This window comes from Notechis scutatus, chromosome 6, assembly GCF_049901735.1.
Source record: "Notechis scutatus isolate UNSWTSFEM ecotype Mainland chromosome 6, rNotScu1.2, whole genome shotgun sequence".
In the NCBI taxonomy this organism is placed as follows: Eukaryota; Metazoa; Chordata; class Lepidosauria; order Squamata; family Elapidae; genus Notechis; species Notechis scutatus.
The window spans coordinates 30,094,089-30,106,748 of record NC_142014.1 but is presented as its reverse complement, the minus strand read 5'-3'; the positions used below and the strand labels follow the sequence as shown (position 1 = coordinate 30,106,748).

At 38.7% G+C, this 12,660-nt stretch overlaps 1 protein-coding gene across 6 annotated transcripts in view; it reads right to left on the bottom strand.

Moving 5' to 3' along the window:
• LOC113418343 (platelet glycoprotein 4-like) overlaps positions 1-12,660 on the bottom strand; it is a 59,570-nt gene that overhangs the window by 7,192 nt on the left and 39,718 nt on the right. For all 6 annotated transcript variants that reach the window (XM_087967835.1, XM_087967836.1, XM_087967834.1 and 3 more), the window contains 6 exons: positions 12,104-12,195; positions 10,768-10,814; positions 9,374-9,443; positions 6,159-6,346; positions 1,048-1,166; positions 124-197 (listed from right to left, as the gene is read on the bottom strand). In XM_087967835.1, coding sequence (XP_087823961.1) covers positions 124-197; positions 1,048-1,166; positions 6,159-6,346; positions 9,374-9,443; positions 10,768-10,814; positions 12,104-12,195 — 590 coding nt within the window. The remainder of the gene's footprint in view (positions 1-123; positions 198-1,047; positions 1,167-6,158; positions 6,347-9,373; positions 9,444-10,767; positions 10,815-12,103; positions 12,196-12,660) is intronic.

Here is a 12,660-nt window from a genome sequence, read left to right as displayed (position 1 = left end):
CTGCCAATTTGCAGATTTTGACCTCTCCTGAGATGCTGTTGCTCATAAACCAGTTCTCCCAATAAGCAAACATGCAGAAAATCCACCTTTGTCCCATAGAAAAGAACAACAGCCAAGACTTACGTGATTTTTGGGTTTGGTTTCACCAATAGATTAATCTGCAGCCTTTTGGCAAAGTGCAAGGTAAATCCTGTGATCTAAAAAAAATAAAAAAAACAAATAGTGAATTTTGTGGGTGGGACTGTTCAAATATTAGCAGCGTTAATTAGACAAAAAATGCATTCAAACTAATGCATTCAGATGCTGAGTTTGGAAAGATTTTACAAGCATTGGACTGTCAGTAGCCAGGAAGCCATAGCTACCTTACTTGTTTCAATGATTTCAATTGCAATTAACTGAAACTGAATATTCATCAATTTTGCGATTGAGGTTTGCTTTTAAGATCAGTGTGACACTTTTTAATGTGCTTAGAATAAGTAGCAAAATAACAACCCCCAAACCTTCTTGAAGTAGAGGCTGACGAGCTCTTGAAAAAACTACTGTCAGGTGTTTCATTGCCCTAATTAAATCATGAGTCTCAGGCCAAGCTTCAAAAAAAATTCAAAAGATTTATTAGGAGCAACATGCTGGCATTAACCTAAATGAATCCAACTCTGACATACGTAATTTACAGTCACCTGTTTTCCTCCTCCCCCTGGGTGTATCATAAATCAGATACTACAATGAAGTCCGTTCACGGGCTGGTTGTCATCAATCATGTTCTCCAATGGAGGATTTTCATGGACAGAAGATCCGGTAGCCTAGCTACAAGCTTTTTAAGCTAAGGGTGGAATGTACTTCTGGTTTTAAACTGCTGTACTGCTCCTTCAGATTTTTCTCCCCTCTTGTTTATGGCAACTTGAAAACAGGAATAGGAATGTTTTATAAGTTGACATCTACATCCCATTTGTGGACCGAATGAACTAGAGAAAACTTTCCACTTCAGTGAACAAACCCCAAAATTAACTCCAGGGGTCAAATTCTGTGACAGAGAAGGAATTCACTTACTGGTTCTACATCCAGAAAGGTTTTGTGTTCTTCGTTATCTGGCTTCAATCCCTTAACAAACTGAAAAAATTCCTTACTTGCATGCAGGAAATGGGGCAATGAGATGTAGACTGGTCTACCTATGGAAAGAAAAGGGAAATGAAGACAATGTACAAGCTGTATCATCAAGTTCCATTCTACTAGTGAAACTGAACAAAAGAATGGAGATGCTTCTATCTTTCAGAGAGCTGCAAACCACTTGGGGAACTTATTCACCAAGTACAACTCCTGGGAAGCTTGGCCAATTGGACACGATTGAAACCCAACACTTCAAATGAATTTGGAATAATGAAATGTACAGAATTGAGTAAATTGATATTAGCAATTAGAGAGCAAGAAGATAAAGAATATTATAAAATTTGGGATGTATTTTATTAATGGCTAGATAAGAAAATAGGGAAATAAAATATACTATAATATAAATGCAACGTAATAGTAAAGATAAGATAATGTAATGATATGTTATAACTGATTACAATGAAATGAATGATATTATGAACTAGGTTTTGTAAAAGTTGAGATTTTCCTGAAAAGGATGACATGAATGTATAATTAAAGTCTAATAAAGAGTTAATAATAATATAATAAGCATAGTTGATCTATATAATATGAATTTTGATTTAAATTTAGAAGGGAAAGACTGTTGATATTGTGCACAAAAGATATGTACCAACCGACACACTGTACAATGGAAAAATGGTTTTATTTGATGTTTTACGGTTGTATTTGTCAAATGTTTGTTGTCAAAATAAATAAAAAACTTTTTATAAAAAATTTTTTTGGGAAACTGTCCAAATTTATGCTTTCCTAATTGCTTCTGTGGATTCCTTGTAGGTCCATTATGTGACATGATCGACCCAATTCAATTCAGGAAAATTATGATGCGACTTTAGAACGGGGATGCCCAATGTTCCGATAAATTAAAAACCTAGAACTACCAGGGTTAATGAGTATCAATGAAACCAAATTGGTTCTCATCTTAAATGTTCTATAGTAATTTAATTTAAGATTGAAAGTTTCATTTGAGAACCCCTACCTTCATCCAAGTTTAGGAGCTAATCTAGTTTAATTCTTCCATGCAGATTCTCAGACATCCAAGTCATGGTTGTGCCAAAGGTGCTTTTTCAAGAGGCAACTGGACTTTCATGGTTTTTCCTTGCAAATATTTTGCTTCTCATTCAAGAAGCATCTTCAGTTCTGACTGTCTGGACTGTCAGAACTGAAGATGTGTCTTGGATGAGAAGCGAAATGTCTTCAAGAAACAACAAAGAGGAAGAAGGTGGAGCTTCCTCGCTGATGGACCATAGATCGTGACTCTCTGCAGCTATGGTGTGTGCTCTTTCGTTGGAGAGCCCCAATCATTACGATTAGGGGCTGAAGCTGCCTTGGAGGGGCAGTGGAATAAGGGGAACCTGCAAGCCAGGTTGAGGGGAGCTGTATCCCCCCGGCTTGGTCTTTTCCCCCCGAAGACAACTGCAGCGGTGGTTTAAAATGGCCGCCCCCAAGAGGAGGACTCAGCTGGATTAAGATTTGTGCAGGAGGGAAGAAAGAGGTGGATAACATCTGAACTGGGACAACTGGGCAATACAACTAAACAAAAGTACCCTGGAATTAAGGTAACATGGAATTTTTAAGAAAAGAAAAGTGAGCGGAGAAATTAAAAAGGGACAGGAAAAAAAAAAAAGAAAATATTTTTGACAGCTAAGCGGGGCTTTGAACCGGAAAAGGAAGAAACTGGAACTAAAGATTTAACTAAATTGGACTAAACTATTTTGGGAATAAACAGGCATAAAATAAAACTGGACTTAAGATTGTCAAAAAATAATGATAATAAAGTTTACAAATTGGAGACTGGACTGTGCTGGAATATTGAGGTTCGAAAAACCCTAAAAAAATTTGGGGGAAAAGGTGAAGACTTTGTATAATGGAGAGTGCCATCTTTTGACAAAAAACTCGAGCTCAAACAAAAGGGAAAGCATCCTGTTTCTGAATGAACTTGTGTGGATATAACATTAAAGAAATATTGAAACAAAGTAAGAATCTTAGAAAGTGAAAGCAGAACCAGAATAAAGAAAAAAGCAAGGAAAGACTGACTGTGGGATTGATTGATGTTTTTGGTATAGACCCTGGGCTGGAATAACTGAGAACATTAGAAAATTGAAAGAAGAAAGAAGGAAAAGAAAAGTGTTGTGTTTTTTTTTTTTTTTGGTGGACTTTAACGATCATAAAATATAAGAGTGTGTAATGATGATATCTCTTTGGGAATTAAAAATGGAACTTAAAAATATGAGAGAATTACTACAGGAAAGAGGCAAATCACTTTGCTCTGTGTTAGAAAAAATGGAAATGGTGATTGAAGAACAAGAAGAAAGAGCTTCAGAGGAGGAGGAGTTGACTCAAGGAGAAGACATTTTAAATAGACAATTAACACAAAGAACACTACAAAGAAGTGGGGAAAGAAGAAAGGTTAAAAAGTTGAGATTTAAGAAGGCAATCAAAAGGGGGAATACCTGTGAAGTCGGGAAAGGCAGAAAGAACCAGCAGAAAAGGGGAAAGGAAGATATTAAGAAAGAGAGGGATATAAATTGGAATGAGAAAAGATATGGGGAAAAGATGGGGAGGACAAGCAGTAAGAAACAGGTGCATGAAATAAAGAAATACGAAAATAGTAAAATGTTGAAAAGAAATTGTTTTTTTAGAGATAATGGTTGATGAATTAAAAAGGGGATTCTGCAGGGTGACAAGGGGTAATAAGAATATTTCTGCAATTAAAAATATTTAGAAAATAGGGTAATGTAGATATTGATAACTCTTATTAAAAATCAAGGGGGGGAAATATGCTGCGGAATCCAAATGAAAAGATGTAATGATTATTATTGTAACTTCTTAAAAATAATGGTTTATTATTTTATTATCAAGATGAGGGAATAAAGGTATATTTTAATTATTGAGGTGTCACACTCAAAGCAGTAAAAGGGGGGAAACCTATACTTGTTTTTTTTCTAGTGTTAAAATTTGTATTAATCTAAAATTTATAAAAAGAATGTGTAATGGAAAGGGAATATGACAGACTAAAGAACCAACTAAATTAATAAGTGAATATAGACTATTAAAAGCAAGGAGAGACATTGGTAACTTTTTTATTATTATCATTATTATTATTAGGCAAACACATATTGTTTATCTTTATTTTTAAAATAAATATTAAAGGATTATATTAGAAATAATTGAAATGAAACAAAAAGATGTTTGATTGAAATTAATGAAAGAGGCTAGAATTAATGTGTTTGTTTCTCTCCTTACTGAAAATTTGGAATGGAAAAGGTAATAATAGAATTAAGTATGCATATATGAATGTATAATTGCTGTCATATTTGTATGTAAAGGTGATGACCCAGAAATATGTTGTCCACTAAAAAGAGATTTTTGTTTTTAATGTGAAAAACCGAATAAAATTTGTTAAAAAAAAAAAAGAAACAATAAAGGAAGTCCAGTTGCCTCTTAATAAAGCAACTTTGGGATAATCTAACTCAAGGGTGTCAAATTCAATTTAATTGAAGGCTGCATCGGGTCTGTGGTTGACCTCAGGGGAGAGCAGGTGGGCGTAGATGACTGGGTGGGTGTGGCCAACTTGGTGGGTGTGGCCAGATTGATGGCACTCACTGGGCATGGCCAGCTGGGTGGGTGTGGCCAGCTTGATGCCACTTCCCAAACTTCTGGCATGTTTCCCGTTCACATTGGTGAGACTGGGCTGAAGCGATACGGGTAGGCTGAGCCAAAGCAATGCAGGATGGCCCCTTACATTTTCCAGGATGGCCCCATAGACCGGATCCAACCACACCGTATCCAGCCCATTGGCCTTGTGTTTGACACCCCTGGTCTAACTCCTCATTGGCAGAATCCAGGACCAAGGCCATGGTCATCAACATCAAGATGACAGACACAATTTTGTGACTGTGTCTCCATCTGTTTATGTGTACCTCATCTACTGCATGCTTAAACAAACACACATAGATGGAACTTTGATTATTTTGATGGAATGGCAATCTTGACTTGTTTGTCCATCCCCTGCAGGCGACTATCCTTCTTTTAGAAGGGAGATGCTATCAAAGTGTGCAGCTAAAGGATTCTCCCCTTAATTTAGCCTTTTCAAACTATTCATAAGTGGTTGTTTATTGCTGGGGTGTCAAACTTGATTTCATTGAAGGCTGCATCAGGGTTGTGTTTGACCTCAAGGGGTTGGTGGGGGGAGCATGGCCAGCTCAATGTCATTCATCGAGGTTCCATTTTTGGCCATTATGGCCTCCTGCACCCAGCGGTGGTCTTCAGCAGGTTCTGACCAGTTCTGGAGAACCGGTAGCAGAAATTTTGAGTAGTTTGGAGAACTGGTAGATGCCACCTCTGACTGGCCCCACCCCCATCTATTCTCTGCCTCCTGAGTCCCAGCTGATTGGCTGGGTCTTCTTTGGTTGCCCTGCACAGGAGAACGGAGCTGGAAAGCAGGTTAGTGGGGTGGGGAGGGAATGGGGATTTTGCAGTATTCTTCCCCTGCCATGCCCACCAAGCCACACCCACCAAGCCATACCACGTCCACCAAGCCATGCCCACAGAACCAGTAGTAAAAAAAATTGAACCCCGCCACTGCCTACACCCCTTTGTGAGTGAAAATAGAGTCCAGCGGGGGTTGCACATAGCCCTCCTGAGCTCCGTTTTCACTGGCAGAAGGCTGCAGGAGGCTGTTGCAGCTGAAAAAGGAGCCCGAGAGACCCATGTGTGACCTTTCCAAGCTCTGTTTTTGCTGGCAGAAGCACTGCAGGCCGGTCCTTCACTGTTTCCAGAGTGGTCCTGCAGGCCAGATCTAAACTCCCTGCAGGCTGGATCCAGCCCACGGGCCTCTCTGAGGTTTAAACCTGTTGCCATTTTTATTCAGCCTCTCCCTCTGGATTGTCATGAAAAACACAAGCTTTGACGCCAAGACAGACAGGGTGAGGAACGTCTACTGAGGCATAACATTCTAGACATCTCTATTATTTAAAAAAGGTTTTTAACTAAGTGTATTTTCACTCCGTTACCTGCTTTGCAGGAGCTGATATCCAACATTCCACCTAATGTACAGTTCCTGCTTATGCTGATATCGGTGCAGAAGCAAATGTTGTCAGGATTAGTAACGGGCGATGCAAAAGCCGCTGGAGGGATGACGAAGCGATAAAGGGGAATGTCTTTCACTATCTGCTCGCTTTCAAATTTTGCGAAGATTGACCTGTTTTGTAAAAATAAGATAAAAGCAGCACGATGAAGGATGATTTTTTTTAAAAAAAGAGATCCATCCATCTTGTCTATGGAGAATTATCATGCGTCCAGGTCACGGTTCTCCCAAAGTGCTTTTTTCCAAAGGAAACTGGACTTTGTTTTTTGAAGATGTTTCACTTCTCATCCTAGAAGCTTCTTCGGTTCTTTAGTCAGAACGGAAGAAGCTTCCTGGACGAGAATCAAAACATCTTCAAAAAACAAAGTCCAGTTGCCTTTGGAAAAAGGACTTTGGGATGTCCACCAATCTTGTAGTCATCAATCATCATTTCTCAGAGAATCAGTTGATCATCTAACATCTTGGATCTCATTCCTTGATCAAAATGAGAGGATCTTCAATCAAGATTACTCTCCATCATGGCAATGGGATGAGTAGCATCACTGGCCTCTCACCACAATGGAAACAGAGTCCATCATTATTTTTGGGGAGGGCAGAAGTTCTAAAAAGCCATATGAAAGCAAAGCAATTCAATGCATCTTCCCAGATGGCTTTGAAATGTAGAGTTTTGCAAAGAGCCACAATTACTTTCCAAAATAATGGGGGTGGGAATGAAATGGTTAAGGTCTCTGCCTGTTAACAGCTTGGAAGAAAGTGGATTTTGAGGTACAATTTAAATAGAGAAGCTAAGGGGTCCTTTGGTGCTCTCTGAGCTTGCTTGTTTTTTTGCAGGAGTTTCATGACCTAGCTAGGTAACATCATCAGTGCTGGTAAGGAGTGGAGTTCACTCTCAATTTATATTCCAGTGGCTTGTCCCGTCTCTGTGGGTGGGAGCGGTCCTACAGAATTTTTGATTGGCTTGTTTACTGATGGCTCTTAGCAGTGGTGAATTGCTTCCGGTTCGGCTCGGTTCAACCGAACTGGTAGTAAATAAAAAAAAAGCTCCGATGACCAGCTGAGAGGAGAAAGAAGAGAAAAGTGCAGGATCGGCCCTCCTACCCATCCCTGAGCTTTTCTGTTCTTTATCTTCTCAGCTGATGGGCGTGGCAGAGCCTCAGCTGGTGTTTGGAAAGCTGCATGAGCTCACGCGAAGTGCGTGATCACCGAACCAATACGAAAACTGGTAGAATCCCACGACTGGCTCTTTGATATAAGAATAAACCCTGAGCTGTGGTGGCGCAGTGGTCAGAGCGCAGTACTGTAGGCTACTTCTGCTGACTGCCGGCTGCCAGAAGTTTGGCAGTTCTAATCTCACCAGGCTCAAGGTTGACTCAGCCTTTCATTCTTCCAAAGTGGGTAAAATGAGGACTCAGATTGTTGGTGGCAAGAGGCTGACTCTGTAAACTGCTTAGAGAGAGCTGTAAAGCACTGTGAAGTGGTATATAAGTCTAAGGGCTATTGCTATATGCAACAAAATTTCATTTTAATGTATGCCAATTAGTGCACATTCAAAGTGACAATAAAGTTATCATTCTATTCTGTTCTTCTATAAAAATAGAGAATCTGCTTAGAGTGAAATTCAGTAACCCAGCCCAGAAGTCCCTTTGGTTGAATGTTGCTTCCCCCCAAAAAAAAATTATATTACAGATAGTCCTTGATTTATAACCATTCATTGAGCAAGCAGTCAATGTTTAAAAAGGCCCTGAAAAAAGTGATTTATGACCAGCCCTTCTACTTATGACTATCCCAGCATTCCCACAATCATGTATTTAACCTAACCCTATCTGAAACCTACCCAGCCAGCTTCCAACAAGCAAAATCCATATGGGAAGTGAGATTCATTTAATGATTGCATGATTGACTTAACCAACTGCAGTCAGTCTCTTAACCAACATGGCAAAAAATAATAACAATTCATAAAAACTGTTCTTGTGTCTAGTTGTTCTGGTGTGCAGTGCTCTAGCATCTGCACACCAGAACAACTAGACACAAGGACAGTTTTTTCCCGAATGCCATCACTCTGCTAAGCAAATAATTCCCTCAACACTGTCCAACCATTTACAAAGTCTGTACTATCACTATTAACTTTCTCATCACTCCTTATCACCCATCCCCTCCCACTTGTGACTGTATGACTGTAACTTTGTCGCTTGTATCCTTATGATTTTTATTGACTGTTTCCTAGTATGATTTGCTTATTGTATCCTATGACTATTATTAAGCATTGTACCTGATGATTCGTGACTCTTGATGAATTTATCTTTTCTTTTACATACACTGAAAGCAATTGCACCAAAGCAATTCCTTGTGTGTCCAATCACACTTGGCCAATAAAAGAATTCTGTCGTGCCCCTGTTAGAATTTGACTCCGAGGGAGAGGAGGAACAGCCAACAGGGAATGGGAGTGTGGCTTCGGAGGTTGTGGAAGAAACTGAAGAAGGGCACAGGCCAGCTGGGCATTCAGAGGAAGACCCAGGCCCATCCCCTCTTCATCCCAGGGCACGCAGGGAGGAGTGGATAAGGGAGAAATGTGAATAGTGTGGTCTACGGGGGAGGAAGGGGCCCTGATCCCCTTCATGGGCTGAAGCTGTGAGGACTGTTTAAAATGACAAACTGTGCATGGCCCAGTACTGGAAGCAAAGCGTGAAATTATTCTAGTCTTTCAGTTCTTATCTGAGTCTAGCGTCCTTCCTAGTGTGTATATTTCGATATCTGTGGACGTCTTCAAGCCCTTATCTTGCCTTGTCTCATTAATTGCTTCAGTGTGGTGTTTTTTTTTCTATCTATAATTTATATGTATTTTGGGTTTGAACGGAAGTTCTTCCTTTTCCGCAACTGTTTGTGGGGGAGTTTTTTCTCCAGTCAATGATAATTGGACCTTTGAAGCCAAGTTGAAGGAACTAAAGGGACTTCACTGGTTTTTGTGACTTTGTTGTTTTTGTATCCCACACTGGGTCATCACAAATTCTATTCTATTCTATAAAATCGGGCACTTAACAACCCCCTTGCTGAGAACCAGAAATACCCTGTTACAATCATAAATTGTGGTTTACTTGTATTTGGGAATGAAAGGAAGGGCCCCACTTATTCAAGATAGTTTACCTGCAAATGTCAGAGGAAAAGAAACGCAGCTCTTCATTCTTATTCACAAAAGGGTGGAACGAAGCTGCATCTGTGAGTTACAATCAGAATATCTTGTGAATCGCAAGCCTCACAGCGCGTACAAAAAAAAAATCCTGCATCTGGATGCAAAGCATGACTTTACAGCTGAGCCTCATTCCCTGTTCATCCAACTCAGCTGCTCAACTCTAACTGTTGGGGTTATCAGAGGCCAAGGCAGGTCTTCCACAACTAAAGAAATAAAGAATATCTTCTCCTTTTCGAGAACATGCAGCAACATGCAGCAATAACATTTTTCTGGAGTTTACCGACGTAGGACCTCAAGGGAAATTGGGACTTACAACCTGGAAAGCTGTTTATTGAACAATAGGTGCCCAAAAATAGAATAGAACAGAACAGAACAGAATAGAAATATGGAAGAGAAGAGAGAGGAGTAGAACAGAAAATAGAATAGAATAGAATAGAATATAGAATAGGAATAGGAATAGAATAGGACAAAAAATTTAATGGAATGGAATGGAATGGAATGGAATGGAATGGAATGGAATAGAATAGAATAGAATAGAATAGAATAGAATAGAATAGAATAGAATAGAATAGAATAGAATAGAATAGAATAAGACAAAGAACGGAATGGAATACAATAGAATAGAAGAAAATGAATGGCATAGAATAGAATATAGAATATAAAATATAGAATAGGAATAGGAATAAGAATAGAATGGAATGGAATGGAATGGAATACAATAGAATAGAAGAAAATGAATGGCATAGAATAGAATACAGAATATAGAGTATAGAATATAGAATATAGAATAGAATAGAAGAAAATGAATGGCATAGAATAGAATACAGAATATAGAGTATAGAATATAGAAGAAAATAGAAGAAAATGAATGGCATAGAATAGAACAGAGAATATAGAATATAGAACTCATGATCTCAAATTTAAATGTCATGCTTGGAGGAATAAGTTTAAACAGGACCCTGAAATTAATCTTGCTTTCTGTAAAAAACCTTCAACCCTTTCCCTTCAAATATGCCAATCCATTTTTAGTGTAGCAATTGCAATCAAATTTCCCACCCCTCTAACCTATGGTCTTTGATTTCTAACTTTGGGGAACTTGGCCTTGTTGTCTATCTTCCTGTTTTCATAAACTTTGACGTTTCTTCTTAATTTTGATAGGGCAAAAACAAAAGCAAGGGAACTCTTTTATTTTGCTTTATTATTTTATTTTATGGGTTGAAGAAGGACCTTTAGCAGCTTTGCACCTGGACTTCAGTTCCAACCTTGCCTATTTTAATATAAGCCAAAATGTATATTGTATGTTCTACGCAAAAATGAACATTCAATACTGTTCCATTGACACACTTACCCGTGCCATTCACCATACCGCAATAACTTTCCCAGTATTTAACGGTCCTTTGAAAAAGAAAAAAAAAATAACATACAGCTTAGATGCCAGGTAATTTTCTTAGCTAAACAATTGTCTTCTGAATCTAAGAAAAGTGTGAAAATTAAATAAATACAGGGACAGGATAGATATTCTAATCTCAAAGCCTCTTATAATCAGATTCTTCATAAGAAGGAATTGAAAAAGGTGGAAAAAATTAGGATAGGATAAGAGGGGTATGTATAGTTAATAAGTGTCAGACCTGTCCCAACCTGAGCATTCAGGAAAGAAAGACTCTTGATTCCATTTTGGTGGTTCAAGGTATACTTTTACTGAAGCTAGTTGGTTATAGTATAGCAAAGCTAGGTCTAAGGGTTTCCAAACTTGGAATTTTCCCCTCCTCTCAGGCCCTCCCACTATGATCAACTTGGTGGGGTTCAAACTTGGTGTTTTGATAACACTTTTTGGTGCCTCTTTGATGGCTGTTTGCATTTCATTCTCAAGGTTGTGTCCTTGGATCGCTCAACCATAGTCTCTGGCTATCATTCCCTCCCTTTCATACCCCCTCTCCAAAATTTATGGCAGGATGCTATCAAAGCGAAGTGAAGCAAGGCTGAAGTGGTTTGACGGCAGACCTGACCACAAAACTGTTTCAGGCTAAATTAATTTCCTCTTATGAACTATGTTGCACCCAATGAAGTTCTAAAAAGGGTTTTTAGAAAAATGGAGGTCCTTGTCTTCTTACTTTTCCTTTCTTCCTGCCACAGAGGGGAAATTGAATGAACAAATAAGGTTAACAGTAGTTCACCAGCTCTGCCCAAAAGAGTCTCAACCCTGGTGGCATCACTGCACATTTTTAATCATCATTAATCTGCTCACACCTCTGCGTTTGGGATGGCAAATGAGTGCTACTACAAATGCAATATTCACTTATTTATGTTAAGGACTTGACACTTAAGGCTCAAGTGAAAGACTTTCTAGTTAGGACTGACCCTATGATGACATTAGAAAGTCATTTTATGCAAGAACCTAACAATTGTCCTTGAGAATATATGAGGCAGATATTTCTCTCTCTGAGTACAATGAGAATATATCTGTTGAACAAAACTCCTCAGTGGTGACAAGAAGGGCATCCGGCCATTAAAACACTCCACTAGCTGCATTCAGTTGCCCAGACTATCTATCTATCTGTCTGTCTGTCTGTCTGTCTGTCTGTCCGTCCGTCTATCAATATCATCTGGAGTTCACAAAACAGAACTGATACTAAACTGTTGTAATTTTTTTTAAAAAAGCTATGTTTTCCCCAAATATATTATACCTGCTATTATTATAAGTGAGGATAGATCCTTTCTTGGTTAAATCACCTTTTCCACTGTAAATTTGGTAAGGACCATCAGATGTTTCATTGTACTTGAATGAGAGAAAGAGAGAGAGAACAGAAAATTAATTTTTGATACAAACAGGCTCCATCATCAAGATAAAACTGGCTAGCATTTAAAAATCTGCTCTACAAAATCTAAGATATGAACAACATTTTTCATTTTCTGTTTTTAGTAGGACACTGGTGTTTTTTCTTCTCTGTACCTAGGACACGGAGATCTTAATTTTTGAAGTAGGCATATTCACTGCTCAAAAAGATAAAGGGAACACTTAAACAACACAATGTAACTCCAAGTCAATCACACTTCTGTGAAATCAAACTGTCCACTTAGGTAGCAACACTGATTGACAATCAATTTCACCTGCTGTTGTGCAAATGGAATAGACAACAGGTGGAAAGCATAGGCAGTTAGCAAGGCATCCCCAATAAAGGAGTGGTGACCACAGACCACTTCTCAATTCCTATGCTTTCTGGCTGATGGTTTGGTCACTTTT